The sequence below is a fragment of the Physcomitrium patens genome, chromosome 2, assembly GCF_059467195.1.
Source record: "Physcomitrium patens ecotype Gransden chromosome 2, ASM5946719v1, whole genome shotgun sequence".
NCBI classification, from domain to species: domain Eukaryota; kingdom Viridiplantae; phylum Streptophyta; class Bryopsida; order Funariales; family Funariaceae; genus Physcomitrium; species Physcomitrium patens.
The window spans coordinates 6,703,986-6,720,387 of NC_143411.1; the positions used below are offsets into that span (position 1 = coordinate 6,703,986).

Here is a 16,402-nt window from a genome sequence, read left to right on the forward strand (position 1 = left end):
TGATCATGTCGACATACTACTCGAGCTGCATCTACATCCTGGAGCTTTACCCCACTGACAGGCATCATTCACTCAACCTTGCAAAATGGATGAAGCTCTACTCCTGAACACGATCAATATCCCCACCACAAAAGAAAAAGAAAAAAATCAATTCACAGGCTATACAATACAAGTCAACAACGGCACCGTGGTTGATAATGAATCACAGAAATGCCTCAACTAAAAAACCGACACAACACGAGTACCAGATTGGTGCTGTGAATTTATTCAGCTGAAGAGATTTATCTTTCCATCCTGGAAGTGGGTACCTTGACCTCCAGCCTCTATGATGCATCCATTCCTTAATTCAATATCGTATCAGAACTTCAACTCCTCATTGGATCGTCTTTCCCGTTGTAAATACTGGATACCATATGCTATGTATTTTTTTCATTTTAAATCATTGAAAGGAATTAATTTTGCCTACAAGACCAGATTGTGGTTGGTGGGAGTTAAAGGAAATTATGAAGGCATTTAGCATACGAGCTTTGGAGGTGGAAACCAAGCTCTGCTGTGTTACTTTTGTTCAGAAAATGCATAGTTGCTGGTGAACGCGATCTCAGCCGTCCATTCATACGGTTGGTATTCGACGTCCCCGATGTTGCCAACTCGGACGATCGTGGATGGGCGGCGGGTCGGGTCGGGTCGGGCCGGGCCGGGCCGGGCGGGGTCGAGACTTGAAGATTCCCCTTCCAGCCCGTCGTAGGGTCGGTGGATGCTCTTCAAGGTTGGAGCCTTAGAAATTCCTTTTTAATATATTGGATTATAATTTACGTGGTAATATAAAGTGGCTTTTATGGTATAAGTAATATATATATATATATATATATATATATGCTCTTTTTAAATTACTGAAATATGAGAATGCTCTTGTTGTTTTTTCAACTTTCCAAAAATTGAGGTGAATATGAATGATATTTTATTTTATTTTATTTTTATTTTGGATTTGAGAAAATATGTTACATAATGGCCCATAAAATAAATCATACAAGTATTATTTACAGATTTACTAAATCTTGGTAAAAATAAACCAACCACACTATTTTGAAGTGTAAAATCAGCAAAGAGTAGTGGAAATATAGCAAGCAATGCCATGGATTGGTGAAATCAGACATTTTATTGGAGAGTCTCCAAATATAAATCAGAGTCTCCTAAATTATATATATAAATAATTAAATATATATAATCATTTCCTTACCAAATATAGAAGGCAATTGGTGGCACACATTATATGAACACACAATGTCTTCCACCTCCTCACAAGAACGAAATAAACATACAAACAGAGTTCACAAACCCAAACAAAAAACAATCCCACCAAGCTCCAATTCCCCCAAAAAGAACTGCACAAAATGACCACAGCCACAAAAACAATGCCACCAAAGGCAAAAATCCTAGAAACCCATAAAAGACAAAAACCACAACATACAATACAAACGTAATCAACTAGATTACACAAAAAAAATAAAAATAATAACAATAAAAATGATACTAAAATAGAATAAGAATGAATGAAGTAATGGAAATAGAAACCAAATGAACAGAAAGAAGGAAACCAAATGAGAAGATTGGATACAGAGGGTGGCGATAAAGTGAAGAGCGCATGAAAAAGCCCTCAGAAACTCCACCGGGAGCCACGAGTACCGGCCCCGCTACCAAGGCCCGTCACCACCACCACTACGAAGCATGCAGAGTGAGAACGGGACCACGACGCATCGCCAAAGCAACGCAACGCAAAGCAAAAGGAGAAAGGATTCAGCCGCCATCGCCAATGCTCCTCCGAGAATTAGGCATCAACAGAAGCAGCAGCAGCAGTTCGCCAGCCAAATATTCTACTTTTCTGTCCTTTTTCCTTTTCCTTGTATGTATTCTATTATTCTACCAAGCTAGTTAGCTAGCTACGCTGCTGGTGCTTCTGCGCTACCAGTACTCACATGGCGTGCGTACCGGAGGAGGAGCGACAGCGCAGGCCCAATTGTGCCCATCCCGGCTCTCGCTTCTCTGCATCATCATCCGAGCCTGCCTGCGTGCCTGCCTGACTGCACCCATTCGTTGTGCAATAAACTAGTCACTCTCTCTCTCTCTCTCTCTCTCTCTCTCAGTGAAGGGAGCGGGGCACCAAGCTCTTGCTTTACCACGGTGGCCTTTGTCACGCGGCGTTTGTTTCGAGGCGCGCCGATTCTGCTCCCTGGGATGCACTTGGTTGTGGGTGTTGGCTTGTCCGATTTTGACTTCGCATGGTAGTGTTAGGGTTGGAGGTTAGCATTGATGGTTCCCCGTTTGCTTCCTTTCGAAGATTCATGGAATTCCTCTCGTCACTTGCGAAGACAATCGGAATCGTCACTCGCTTAGCTTGGCTCCGCCATCGTCTCGCGTTGAGGAGAGTTTGATGTGTGGTTGTAGCTTTACCCAGCTGAACGTTTGTGGATTTTGAGCACTGGCGGATGATGAGATTGGTGAGTCTGAGAAATACACATCAACTTATTCCGAGTGCGTTGCAGGGCTCCTCTGTTGCGTAGAAGCCGCATGAGGGTCGTTCGTTCGTAATTGTGCTTGGGGTCGGGGGTGCGGGGAAGTTAAATTATTGCAGTGTGCTGGCGTGACGTTTTGGGTACTGTTGGATGCGGTTGATGAACGTGTCCTGCAGTTCGATTTTCTGTGGTTCGGAGTGATTCAGCCAGGAACAGACGCTCATGTACCTCGCCGATGTGATCGGGGGACATGTCTTTAGTCAATCACTGCAGCTCTTGCTTGAGAAAGAAATCCTTTTCTGAAGCGGGCAAAAGCTCTGCTGTTCTTGCACTCCGACAAGCCAAATGTAATTAGCTGGTCTAATTCACAATGACGGCGCTAACATGTTAAGCAATCGCGAAGTTTGGAAGAGTCCTCGTGAGGGTGTGCAGGCGAATTTTACATTCGGGACTAGAGTTGCTGCTTCTAACTCAGAAACAGAGAAAATGTGATCTAAGCATCATGAGATTCTTGTCCCTTAAGGTGCACAGGAATCCTTGATACGGAAATCCTTTTTATCGTGGTGGACACAACAACAATAATCATCTAATGACGCCGACCGAATTGGGAAGAACCAGATAAAGGAAAAGGGGACAGGCCGTCTCCGCAGCGTGCTGATTGTATTATACCCCAGGGACTCCGTGGTGATTGCTCTTACAGACAGGCATGGCAGACTGTATTTCCAAAGTGGAGACAACCACAAGGCTTGTTCAATTGCGTGTGGACAGCCTCGGAACTGGCTGTTATCGTCGATCAGATCCTTTCAAAATCGGCCTCTGGAACTGGTAATCCTCTTCCTGCGACTGACTTCTACTTTCGTGCACCAATGGATTTCTTGGACTTCTTGCATGGAAAGACTTTGATCCGTGCTTTGAATTGTAACGTCCGTGAATAAGTTCAATCAACTCACTCACCGAATTTCGAACAAACTAGATGCCCATCCGGCATGCTGGGGTCAAAAACCTTGTTTTATGGAATGCTCTGTCTGTAGAAGTGGGGGCTGTTGTGGTGCTTACAACTTGAAAGCTAATTTTGTAGGCATATACTCATCGAGAAAAAGGCATCCCTGATCGTGCGTCTATACCCAGAACATTGCCGCAAGGAGCCATCGCCCATTGCCACTTTCACGGTTCGGATTCTGGTCCGAGGTAGCGATGGTCAACGTGTGGAATCCAAGGGTTTGATAGGTACTTTAAATTTTCTCCCCCTTGCCAGCACGTCTGCCTCCATGCTGCCTCTGCTCCAACCTTAAAAATCTTCGAGTATGGAGCTTAATTCTTCACTTGTCTTGTGGGATGTGGCAGTTAGTGACAAGTTGCTTCGGAGCAGCTCTGATGACTTCATGTGGCCATTAGAATACTCTGTGGCATACGGTAGATTTCTTGTGGAAATTGAATTTCACGATTTGAAAGTAGCATCCTCGCATGTGAGCTTTTCTTCACAAATTCTGTATCACTTTCACTCGTTGCTCATTGTTATCCTAGTTTGCTCGAAATGAGTCCAGGAGAGATCTCACAACTCGACATGCAATGAGCTCGGATTTAACGTATAACTTGTCTTGTTCCTTCCATAGCAAGCCGAAGTCTACTAACGTAGTGCAGAAGGACTCCAGAGCTTTCAGAAAGCTCTGCATGTTGGTTATGGGGCATTTTCAAAATTTCTCAGATGATGTGCAGAGTGGCGATCCACATTCTATCTGGACAGGCGAAGAATACTTACAATCGCGAGCTGAGGTTGGTATAGCCCGGTGCCTGTCTCGAATGCTGGAAGAGGGTCTTCACACCGACGTGACGATTTGCTCGGCCACTGGTTGCGTAGGCGCTCACCGCGCTATCCTTGCAGCACGTTCCCCTGTTTTCGATTCCATGTTCTCCCACAACTTGATGGAAAAGCAGTCCGCCACAGTTCGCATAAACGACATGTGCCTGGAGTCTTGTCGTGCGCTCCTCAGCTTTTTGTATGGGAATTTGAAATACCCAGACTTTCGAAAACACAGGGTTGCCCTCGTGCGGGCGGCGCACAAATATGACATCGTGGACCTGAAGGAGGCCTGCGAGTCGAGCTTAGTAGACGACATCGACGGTAGCAATGTGTTAGTCAGGCTGCATGACGCATGGCTCTACCAGCTCAAGGATCTGAAGCGTGAGTGTTTGCGCTACCTGCTTGAATTTGGTAAGGTCCATGACTTGCGCAACGAGTTCGACGCATTCCTGCAAGACGTCGACAAGGATCTCGTAGTTGAGCTTGTGCAGGAACAAATCAAACTGCTCAAAATACATGGCTTGTAAAATAACTGTCGGTGTACCCTGCGTCGTGTCTTTCTCTCTACCCATCTGTTGACTTCAAATCGCACGATAGATTCATTCCTTTCATTAGAATGTTGTCTTATATAACCTTTGAATCGTTTCCTTCTCACAAATTCTGTAGCAATGCACCTCCACACAATCTATGACATGTGATTCATTGTTGATCATAATAGAAGAGGGTGTTAGAGGAAGAAGATTGCTTGAGGAAGTTTGTGTAGAGAATGGAGAAACCAATAGAACATCAACTTGGAATTCATTAAATAGTGCATCTTTTGAGGGGATAGGAGGAAGATTTTTTTACTTTAGAAAAATTTGTCTTTAGTATTTAGTATTATGATTGTGTTTGGTTGTCTTTTGGAGATAAGAAACAATTGATAATAATAAAAATAAAATAGCATAATATGTATTATAACTAATTCACATTAGATCCACAAATTGGTTCTATTATCAAATGATTTACAACAAATAAATTGAGTTGTATTATTGTTAGACCAAACATTTGTTTTAAGGTGGTATTTGTTACTTTATGTTGATATCTTATAATAGTAGTGAATTTTAGAAATTACTATCATTAAGTTGATGATTTGGACAAGTAGAGGGCTTTTAGCTTGTCTTTTGCAACTAGGCAACATTCAGTAATAAAAACTTTGGTGTAAGATTTCAAATTTTGTCGATGTAAGAAAGTTAGATTGGTTTTACTATTGCAAAGTTTGGAATAAAAATGTGTGATACATCTTTGTTAACATCCTATGAACTCTTAAATATTTTTATTACAAACATAAATTAGAAAGTTGAGTTTTCTTTTTTGATTGTGTTATTTTTTGTTAAATGATGGTAAAATTTTAGAATTACATCAATATCAAATTGCAAAAGAGCTATGGTTAAGAAAAATCTTTACAATAATATTGTTATTTTCTTCATGATGTGGTTCTTTGTTAAAAATGTCTCTACAAAAGGATAATTTTGTTTATGTCATCTCACTTGTCCTAAAGTACCCTAGGTATGCACAAGTTTTTTACTATAGAAGCCAATTAAATATTTACGTAATATTGAGTGGTACAAAAGGTGTATAAATTACACCTTTGATATTTAGTTATTAAACGTTTGAATTTAACATTCATTAAGAATACATTGTATGATATTTAATAAAAGTAGATGATTGGATCTTGTGATAGGTAGTATTTGCTTTAAGATATTTTGCTAAATGTAGTGTGACAATGTTGTAAATATCAAATTAAATAACTTCTTTTCTATCTTTGCTCCCAATGGCGATCACAATGGTATATACTACTACTTTTTAATTTTGAGGTAGCTTTGGTTTTTGTTTATGTCTCAAGTATAATCAAAGTATAAAAAGGTTATTTTGTGGGCTATGTTATTCTAAACATTTTGAACAAAAGTAAAAAAAAACATAAAAATATTTGTTAAAATATATTGCATTGTATAAAAATAAAAATAAAATCTAATATTATTTTTTCTTGTTCTTCCTACAAATCCAAGTTCTAGTAATACCTCCTACATTAGCCAAGAATGTCAATCTTTTGAAAGATCAAAACCAAAAGGATTTATAATTGTATTACTAGCTATTGATGATAGAAACAAAAGATTCCAAAATAAAGATTTTGTTTATAAGTAGCACAATAAAAAATATAGAAAGAAATAGTTATAAAAATTTAGATATTATGGGGAAAAAAAAAAAAAAAAAAAATAGTGTGAAGATAGAAAGAACTAAAACAACTAAATCTAAAAATTCCAATATTGCTTAGAAATTAACACATGGATCAATAAAAAAAGGATTAAGATAAAAACACATGTCTTATGTATATATATTTAATTATATAATAACAAAGTATCTTATGTTATACTAAATACATTTGCCTATACATAGAAATATAATTAATCTAAAAAAATTAGTTACGAATGTATTAAATAAGATATTATTTTTTAAAAAAAATGAAACAATTTATTATTATTTTTTGAAGAGTTTAAGTACCATGAAAGTAAATAAAATATTTTATACCACTATATTAATATTTTATTAAAAAATTAAGAATAATTGCAACTATACAATTTGTTATAGGTATTGGACAAGTAAAAATTGTGATACTAAAATATAATGCATTTAAATATAGAAGATGCACTAAAATAACTTAAGTAAAAAGAAACATATCATAAAATTACATGTAAAATTAAAACCCTTAAGAAATAAAAAAAAATACAAAAGATAAACAAAAAGGCTGTTAAAGTGGCAAAGGCCCTATGAAAAACAATAAATAAACAAAAAAATAGAAATGGCCGTGGTTAAGCAACAAGTAGGTAAAGAGACCATATAACCTTTTGGAAAATTGTACAAGTCATAGTACAACAGTTTGAATAAAATCAGAAGCTACCAAAAAGAAGAGATGATGCCGGTTGCTTAGCCTTGTTATGAAATTCTAAACAAATGAAAACAGTGAAATCCTCCTCTGAATGAGCTTGATGCCCACAACACAAAGCTATCTTAGTTTGAGCATCTGACCGAGCAGTTGTGTTCTGGGGGGTGTCAAAACAATCTCAGAGATTGAATATGCTCCTACAGCTTCCTCTTTGATCCTGCTAAAGATTCTGCGTCAAGAAAAATCGAAGTATACAACCATTGTGAGCACATATCTTCTCAAGGGGCTCTCAGTCAAACAATAGCACATGGAATTAGGTTGCAACCATGATCTTGCAGTGTTCCACAAACCAATTACTCATTGTAATATGCGACTTCAGCAACAATACTATGCCTGACTAACATGCTTAGCACAGCTGAAAGCTTCAATATAAAACTTGGGCGGATTCACATTTGATGTGCAAACCTGATTGTAATTTCATTTTCTCGGCAATGACTGCCGCGCCGTCTGCCGTCACCTCTTCGTGCAGCTACATATTAAATCAACGTTGAAAAAATTAGCTTTAACAATGCAATAAGTGATCAACCTTGAGAAGGACGATGCCCCTAATCGTGTTGGATTAGACAAACGTGTTAAAAAGACTATCCCTATTCAAACGCGAAGATAAAAGAGTTAATTTTCAATAGGAAACTTACAGCTGCAGACACTGGAAGCCACTCCATAACTGAGCGGATACTGTCGTCTTTGGTGGGCAAAGTATCATGATTCCAGTAGGAGAACTCTCCAAACATTGCATCTGCTTTCCACACATCGAAGCCGTCCTTCTCTAATGACTTCACCTTAATCTTTCCATTCTCATTATTCGATCCAATAACCTTCTTTAAAACAAAGCCTGCCACCCACCAAGACATCTGCGTTATGAGTGACCAAGTCCAGTAAGACAAGATGGCTGAAGGGGAGTGCATAAACATCGTCACGAAATAAGGTCTGATGATAATAATGCCTGTAGACTGATCCTGAAGACTACCCAGAACTTTAAACTAAAGAAAATCCCAAAGAAAACGAGAAGATGAGGGCATGCCCAGGGGGGGGGGGGGGGGGGGGGGGGGGTCAAGAGGTAACCGCAAAAGCCCTCCGGAAGGGGAAGCCTGGAACCCATTAGTTTCCTTCCTCTAAACGCTGCCTCCTCCATTACAATGCCATCCTCGTTTGAACCTACATCAGCACAAGTTCTTGAGTGTTTCAATTTCCAGAACTGTTACATTAAAAAGAATTCAAATGATGAGCGACGAACGTTAACCAAATCAAATGTTTGTTATCTGCTTCCACAAGATAAACTCCCATAAGTTAATGTGGATCACTTTCTATATACTCTTATTGATCACTTAGGCAGGTGAGAACCCTAAGCTGCACAAGACTTTTACGTAGCTGCATTGCAGACCTGGAATAGAGATTAGCCTTCACAACTCGACTGCTAAATGTTCCGTCATTGTTTCACAATCCAATCTCAGTGAAAAGATATTATCATCACTTTAATTTCTATTCTTAAGAGAAAAACTACTCTGATGATGAATCCACGCTGACTGAACTCATAGAACATAGAAGCAGCGGAATAGGAATAGGATCAGATTTCTTCCGACGATTTATCAGCCCTTAAATTGAGGAAACTTGGGAAGTCGTAGAATTGCGAACGTGTAAAATGTGGCACTCGTGAAAGTCAAACATAAAGAATACAGGTCAAAAAATCGTGTGAATCAAAATGGGAGTCACAAAGCCAACTAACCAGCTGCTTTGATTTTGAAGTAGTCTTCCACAGGAGCAGGACCAGTATAATTGGTGCCGCACGGCAGCAAATGGATTCTCTTGCCTTCCAAACCCGACTCTACACTCATAACACCAAAACAACCCTCTCTTTCTCTCTGGTCGTTCTCGTTCTTAAGTGACCCCATATTACAAATTACTATCCCTCCTTATCCAGATCCTTAACAATGAACTCTTACAACAAATTTCTCTTTGTATCAGCTTCAGGTAACGGACGAAGGAGCCCGAGAGACAAGCCCATCCTTACCACATCCTGCCATCCAAACATCCGTGCGATCACCTCACCAGTCCAATGTCTCGTTCGCTAGATCACATTCGCTACCCATTTCCTACTAAACCCAAAATCCATTGAATCTCTCCTCAACATCTAAACTCAACAGGCTTGTAGCAGCAGCAGCATCAGCGCTGGTGAATACTCAAAGAACACATCGAAATCCCTACCGCCCGTATCGGGACGAAGTAGATGGGCGCTCCTGAGCCTCGTGGCCTGTAACCATTCATCCATAGGGCATTGCACCGTCCTTTATTTCCGGTGAGCTGGGGTTTGTGGGTTTGAGGATGTGTACTAACAGTGTCGCTCGCATTTTTTTCAAGCTTGCCTTAGGGTTCAATTGTGGAATTGTGAGTGTGTACGAGTGCTTGTTGGTTGATGGGTGTGCAACTCTGTTGCGCAAGAACACGTATTGGGTTATACAGGATTTTGCTTTGAAAGGTATACTGGTCCATGCCCCGAGGGCAACAATGAGGGAAACTTTTACCGTCTCTGCCAGAAACATATCTGAGCCCTGATCCCAGTGAAAGTAGTTCCGACATTGCTAGGTCGGTAGAGGTTTCGGTTTTGTCACTGAAATCATGTTCGAGAAAATGGGGCTGTAAAACACGTGAAGTATGAACAGGAGCTTGGAAGTTGTGGATCTGAAAATCTACTATTAACCATTTTTTTAAAGAGAAAAACGTCAGAAACAAATTCTCTTTACTAAATGTTAGAACCAGTTATGCTGTCGAACAGGATTTTCTCAGGTTTGAGTTTTAATGTTTTAAATTATCACCCGACTGAAACATATTCATCCCAAATGTAAATTACGATCATGATTTCTAACTTTTTTTTGATGTCATTGATCCCAGTAATTCATAGCCTCCAAAACTACCAATTGGGTTCGTTTAAACTCTGCAAACTTTTTTAAAGTAAAACTGACGAGAAGGAGAATCACTATCGAAACAATTTGAGAAGTTTCAGAAGAACCATTCAAATTAAAACATTATGTTTCATTTCTATCTAATTCAAATCACACCCTAGTATCTTAGTTCAATTGTGTTGATTGTGTTTTTAGTACGGTATCAAACAAATTATTTGATTTATTGGGTGCTGCAGTAAACTGATAGCTGCATAATTAAAAAGAGAATTATAATACAGTGTTCTACTTCTCAATTTCAATTCTCAACTTTGATCATTAATACATACTAGATAAAAACAATTATAGATTTGGATTAAAAAAATATTAATATAATATGAATTGGTGTGTACACTAAATGTTATGAAAATTTGACACACCCCAGGTAAACTACAATCTTCAAGATGAAATCCGGAACACTCTAAAAAAAAATTAACCGTTGGTGTTGCAGATGTTCACTCAGTGTAAACAACCCCTCAGTCCAACTAAGACTTCGGCACGACGTGTCCTACCAAATTGGTGTAATAAAAGTGCAACATGTTTTCTGAGGGTTAGGTTCGTATTTTCACCGCAGTAGCAATGAAGAATGGAGATGTAATGTTCTAATTATCCACTTCAGACTTGTAAGTCCGAAACTTAACAATAATAGAAATCTACGTCACAAATTGCTACAAAGAAACGATACCTTACGAAAATCAAATCCAATAATGTAATTAATCCTACCACTGTACATGCACAAAACATGCACTGTATTGTGGTTTCTGTTCTATGACATCTCTTCTTAATCTGGATGTAACAAAAATTAACCACGGAACGCAGCATGTGTGTGTATGCTCAATGTGCAGCTGCACATGTAATTTAACTTGAATCAGATCCACTCCTAGCGTACCCCTCCAGATTCACCCTAGGAGCAAATGTTTGTGATACCAAAAGGGGAAATGCAATCGTGGCGTCACAATGAACCTGTGATTCAGAACCATCCAGAATCATACGTGAGTTTTGAAGGAATTTCAAAAACCATGATACATATGACCAAAGTTACAAAGAAACGCAGTATTCCGTTATCGTATTTTTCTGACCACCGTTTTTGGTGACACAGAAAACATGTTTTTCGATTACTTTTCGCTTCATTGCATTCTTAAACAGTAGGAACATAAGTGAAGACTTTGAAGCTTTGAAAAACGTGAAATTCCTAAATTAGAAACAGAAAATCTCGAAAAAAACGATTATTCGTAAAGTTGGGAAGGACGTACGAAGAAAAATTGATGGACATAGTTTAAAGCAGAACCAGCCTACCTTAACTGAATTAGCATTGCCGCGGATCTTTCCCCACGAGACTGCTTCATCAGGTCGTGCTCCCGAGTCACTGCCATCATACTCTTGGGCCGTATTAATGAAGACAGCAAAATCTGCTCCATTCCGCATTAAGTTTGCATTGCAAATGTGGTGCTTTGGGAGGCCACCCCCTAAAATGATAATTCCTGTTTTTGAGGGTGAGGCATACACAGCTTCACCATTCATTCCCCGGATATCTGCCGCCATTGAAACATTGTAAGTCGTTCATACATTTCCAAAGTCGGAATGGAAACAGGAGTTTAATTGAAAATAGTGACCATGCGAAAGACCAACCGGGTACAATGCTTACCTTGAACAATGTCTATGACAAGGCCAGGGTTGCGAAAAGAGTGGAAGTAGATCATATCCCCTAACGAACCATCAGTAAGTGCAGGGCAGTATATAGGTATATTGTTCTGCATTTCAATCATCTCTACCAGTCAGAATAACATAGATGTAACTTACAAAAATGTAGCTGACACGAACTCCTTTGATATTGATAACAAGGTCAATATCCTTCTCCAACCGATACAGTTACACAATCTCTCAAATAAACCCGTAAATCTGCGATATAATGGCAATAATTATTACAACTGAACCACAAATCATAAGGAGTTAGCAGCCCAAAAGAACTCAGCAGCGTGCTGGCATCTCAACAATCTGACAACTGTTCATACTAAACAGCAGCATACCTTATGTGCCCAGTAGCATATGGAGTCTGGGTGATTGATCTCCTTCCCAAGTCTGGCTATGACTTTTGACGGGGTCCACAATGTACCCTGACAAAAACAGAAAAATGTTCAGTTTGAAAACCCCAAAGTAATTCCTAGACAGACACTAAAACGACTTGAATAAAAGTTTCATCTAAAACCCTGTGTATGTTCATGAAATTACTCTCCCGTCATTAAGGTATGCTGTTAGAGATCCAGACCAATATAAATGCACTCCAATGTAATCCTCTTTGACTTTTCTCCTCTTTGCAACCGCTTACGAGGACCAATGCAAAAACAAACCTGATCTTTCTGCTCAACTAAAAGTTGATCAAGAATGGGTACAACCCAATCTTCAAATTTGCAATAATTATCATTGGGCACCAACAGATTTCCAATGCGATTGAGACCCTTGGAACGAAGCTGGGCTCCTTGCATAGCGAAGTCGCCCATATAAGTGGGTGCTAAGCACTTGATAAGATCCTCCTCAATTCCACCCGCTGTAGTAACCAGCACATCTACCTGAAGGCGCAGCACCACCATGATCTCTGCCAATTTAATCACCAGAAACTGTGAAACATGTGCTCTTTCTCTGTATAGTAAACGTTGTGCCAAGAGGTGCTATCTTGAGGCCTAAACTGTCACAATGTGGAGAACCTCTACCATGGCTGTTCTATCTTGATGACAAGATGAAGAATAAAAGAAATAAGGAAAGAGAAAACAAGCACTCACCATTTTGTGTTCAATGAGAAATCTAATAGTTTCTCGAACTCCAGACGATATGAGATTGGAAGTACATCCCAAGAAAATCTTACACTTCACTCCTTTCCGATATTCTGGATCTTTATAATCATCATTAGTGTCTTCATCTATGGGATCATCACTCAACCGCCAGTCTAGCTGCAATACAAAAGTTCCATGATAAGTCATCAGTTGGAAAAGTGACACTTAGATTCACAATGTTTGTACATGTGTAGACACTAAACATTTTAACACAAAGAAAAATAGTCTACAAAATAAGATTCAGGTCATCCGCTTCAAAAAAAAAATGCTTCTTTTCTTGCAGACCGTGAGCAGCACTGAAAAAGAAACCCATTGTCTGCATGACACAAAAGCACATAAGAAGAACTACGAACAGAGGAAGGTTTTTATCACACAAAAAACTCAATGATCTCCTATTACAGGATAATAATCATCACTGTTATCTCAGCCAAATTTGAAACTGTGTTGCAGAGTGCCCTTCCAGAAGTAAATTCCAAGATTCTTACAAATTATACAGGTATGATCCAACACCCTGGCTCTCCAGTATCTGAACGTGATCAATCTGTAAAATGATATTCCAATAATGTCTTCCATCGAAAAACATCATTTACGCAGAAACATTAACTCTCTGGTCATGCAATTCGTGAACTACACAAAAGATCGATAGTATTGAAATCCGATAAGATAATGGAATGAAGAACTGTAAAATCGATGTGAAAAATCCAGAGAAATAGAAAGAGGAACACCAACCATGCGGTTGACCTCTACGATCGCCTGGCCCAAATGCGCGGCTTGGAAGCCGGTGGAGTGAAGGGAGCGCAAAAGCGCACCAAGGTCGAGACCATTGTTGAAATCGTAACCTACTACGAGATTTTTGTTGCCTTCAGGCAAATGCGATGCTCGCAAGACAGCATTTAAAACGTCGGCGGGCAATTTGTCTTCCGCCATAGCTAACAAAAATGCTCCATCCACCCAACCCAGCAACAAAGAGCTCAATTGTGGGTTTAGGGTTTAGGGACTGCGAATAGCCGCCGTGTTTTCGTCGACGGACTGGTTCCGTTCAACGAAATCATCCATCCAGACCTTTGCTACTGTGTAAAGGCACCAGCACCCCGAGGTAGCAAATTCCAGTCCACGTCACTTCGAACGCCGTCGTAAGCCAACACTTTCATCCAAAAACGTTGCTAGATGAAGATGGATGATAAACAATTGTCTCTTATTTTTGTGTGTATTTGTCATGTTTTTTTATTTTATTTTAAAATTACATTAATACTTTAAAAATATACTCTTAACATATATTTAAATTAAATGTCATTTCACAAAATCTTTTTACCTAAATTCTTATTTGAAAGTCTATATAGCAAACAAATATTAAATAGATTATTATCCAATATTATACCATTGTGAATAAAATTTATGATGATGATAATAATAATAATAATAATAAACATAAAATCCAAAAAAATGAATTTTACTTATAACTAAAAGGAATCCTTGCCTCTTTTTTGTATTTTCAGAAAGAAACAAAATAAATGTAAAACTCAAAATCAGGAACGTTCTAAAAACGCCAAAGATATTGACAACAATGGGAATCTTTAAACGACCACATTCATCTTATTCATTTAAATTTGGAGACGTACTTCTGCATTTCTTTTATAATAAATATCCGTGTAGATTTTATTTTTTAATTTTTTAAACAAATCTGCTTAGTTTTCCATTATGGATTCCATACCATATTAGGATGAATAGGATCAATAACATTACTAAATCTTATATTTTTTTTACATTATTTTAATTTTAAAAAGACCACACTTTTAAATTATTGTACCAATACTAGACTTATACTCTTTTAAACACCTTTATTTCTATCTCTTTAATATTTCTTACAAAAAAAAAAAAAAAAAAAACCATATTAATTTTTCTAGTAAAATTCCTTTCTACTTTATCAACATTGATCTTTTCTTTTGCCCGTTGATATTATTCAGTACTTTTGTCTTTATGTGCATCTGTAGCAAATAATAATAATAATAATATTAATTTATTATTTACAATTTATAGCATAAACTCATAGAAATTTCTATTCAAACAAGTATAAAATAAAATATCATGTATTGACTACTTTCTATTAATTTTGGAAATTATATGTTGATGGTGAAATTTAAAATCAACAATTTATGCTCATAGACAAAGAAATTCACATGCTCGAAAAAATATATTAAATTAATATTTTATATAAATATTTATGATTTAAATGTTGTTTTATTTATATAAAAATTTCCTACATGTTATTTAAAAATATTACGTATACATATATATAGGGAGTTGTGAAAGCCACACTCTTTTGTTGTTTAAGTCACACCCCACGTTACCATCTCATGATTAATTCTGTCCACCCCTTGTCTCTGTCCCTTGCTCCACGTCCCCCAAAGTTAATCACCACATGAGTTGGGGGGTGTGGCTTTAACAATTCCCTATATATATATATATATATAAACATACATAAAATATATTTTTTAAGGTTGTTAGAATTTTTGATTTATTTTAACACAAATCATATTAGCAATTTAAATAAGAAAATGATAAAATGACCAAAGTTTTACTCAATGCACTTGTCTTAACCATCATTGCATCCCCGTTCTCCCCCTTCCCAACCCCCCTCCCTGTTCAAAATGCATCATGTTGGTCGCGTGATTTTACTCCGCTGAAGTTCCTTGAGGGTGGTGCAATCTCAAAGGAAAAGCAACAATAGACGTTCATGTATGACTTGTAAATCATTGTCGTGCTAATCAAGTAAGGCTAACAAATGCCCCCACTACACACAACCATCTCTTTCAGACTCTTTGCTTCAATTGCATGAAACCTTGGTCCATCAATGTATACATTTAAATTTCGATGAATTCCTTAAAATCCGTGCTTGCTTCTGGGATAAAGGCGTGCACTCATTCTTCGAGCTTCTACGAGCACGAGTAAAACACTCTTAGCAAGCCTGTTTGGGCTAAGATTCCATCGACAATCCACCTTGTATAAAGGAAAATGAGCATTTTTCAACTAAAATTGAGTCACTGAGGCTACTCCTACACAAAGATCGCACCTATTACAAGTGAAAGAACTCGTTCATCACATTCAACTACATCCTCAAAGCGTGCATGCAATTGTTGTCCGGCATAAACATGGCGTTGCAGAGACCTGAGATGTTCACCGGGCACAGAGCGTATCCCAGTGAGGAATCCTGGCTCCTAGTAGAATCCCAGTCTGCCAACACATTTATGCTCTTCGAATTGCCAGTAACCCTCGAGTGGCACATTTGCCTCTGACTGTTACTTGCCAGTGCTGGTGTAGGCTCATAGGATCGGTGCTGGAGTGATGGCTCA

At 38.4% G+C, this 16,402-nt stretch overlaps 3 protein-coding genes across 4 annotated transcripts; 1 reads left to right on the plus strand and 2 right to left on the minus strand.

The window, feature by feature from the left end:
* Window positions 1–1,967: 1,967 nt before the first annotated feature.
* LOC112274297 (BTB/POZ domain-containing protein At1g21780) lies at window positions 1,968–4,843 on the plus strand. The gene is made up of 4 exons (XM_024503651.3): window positions 1,968–3,335; window positions 3,589–3,737; window positions 3,855–3,976; window positions 4,227–4,843. Exons 1-4 carry the CDS (start codon window positions 3,217–3,219, stop codon window positions 4,836–4,838), a joined length of 1,002 nt encoding a protein of 333 aa, XP_024359419.1. The 5' UTR covers window positions 1,968–3,216; the 3' UTR covers window positions 4,839–4,843.
* Window positions 4,844–7,157: 2,314 nt separating this feature from the next.
* LOC112274310 (uncharacterized) lies at window positions 7,158–9,705 on the minus strand. 2 transcript variants are annotated; one of them, XM_024503688.3, is made up of 5 exons: window positions 9,015–9,705; window positions 8,354–8,446; window positions 7,927–8,123; window positions 7,697–7,760; window positions 7,158–7,460 (listed from the first exon to the last, which is right to left on the minus strand). In XM_024503688.3, exons 1-5 carry the CDS (start codon window positions 9,178–9,180, stop codon window positions 7,429–7,431), a joined length of 552 nt encoding a protein of 183 aa, XP_024359456.1. In that variant the 5' UTR covers window positions 9,181–9,705; the 3' UTR covers window positions 7,158–7,428. The 2 variants fall into 2 exon arrangements, with proteins under 2 accessions (XP_024359456.1, XP_024359466.1); XM_024503698.3 differs by having other exon boundaries at window positions 9,300–9,470.
* Window positions 9,706–10,534: 829 nt separating this feature from the next.
* On the minus strand, window positions 10,535–14,003 carry LOC112274284 (deoxyhypusine synthase). Its single transcript, XM_024503620.3, has 7 exons — window positions 13,782–14,003; window positions 13,002–13,169; window positions 12,573–12,791; window positions 12,252–12,338; window positions 11,870–11,975; window positions 11,521–11,756; window positions 10,535–11,187 (listed from the first exon to the last, which is right to left on the minus strand). Exons 1-7 carry the CDS (start codon window positions 13,977–13,979, stop codon window positions 11,083–11,085), a joined length of 1,119 nt encoding a protein of 372 aa, XP_024359388.1. The 5' UTR covers window positions 13,980–14,003; the 3' UTR covers window positions 10,535–11,082.
* Window positions 14,004–16,402: the final 2,399 nt, after the last annotated feature.

Coding starts and splice junctions, on each gene's coding strand:
- LOC112274310 (XM_024503688.3), bottom strand. CDS start 9,180: ATGGGGTCACTTAAGAACGAGAACGACCAGAGAGAAAGAGAGGGTTGT. Junction 8,447..9,014: donor CTTCAAAATCAAAGCAGCTG/GTTAGTTGGCTT, acceptor GTGCTGATGTAG/GTTCAAACGAGGATGGCATT. Junction 7,761..7,926: donor GGCTTCCAGTGTCTGCAGCT/GTAAGTTTCCTA, acceptor TTTAATATGTAG/CTGCACGAAGAGGTGACGGC.
- LOC112274297 (XM_024503651.3), top strand. CDS start 3,217: ATGGCAGACTGTATTTCCAAAGTGGAGACAACCACAAGGCTTGTTCAA. Junction 3,738..3,854: donor GGAATCCAAGGGTTTGATAG/GTACTTTAAATT, acceptor GGGATGTGGCAG/TTAGTGACAAGTTGCTTCGG. Junction 3,977..4,226: donor TGAAAGTAGCATCCTCGCAT/GTGAGCTTTTCT, acceptor GATGATGTGCAG/AGTGGCGATCCACATTCTAT.
- LOC112274284 (XM_024503620.3), bottom strand. CDS start 13,979: ATGGCGGAAGACAAATTGCCCGCCGACGTTTTAAATGCTGTCTTGCGA. Junction 13,170..13,781: donor TCGTAGAGGTCAACCGCATG/GTTGGTGTTCCT, acceptor TTTGTATTGCAG/CTAGACTGGCGGTTGAGTGA. Junction 12,339..12,572: donor TAGTTGAGCAGAAAGATCAG/GTTTGTTTTTGC, acceptor TGTTTTTGTCAG/GGTACATTGTGGACCCCGTC.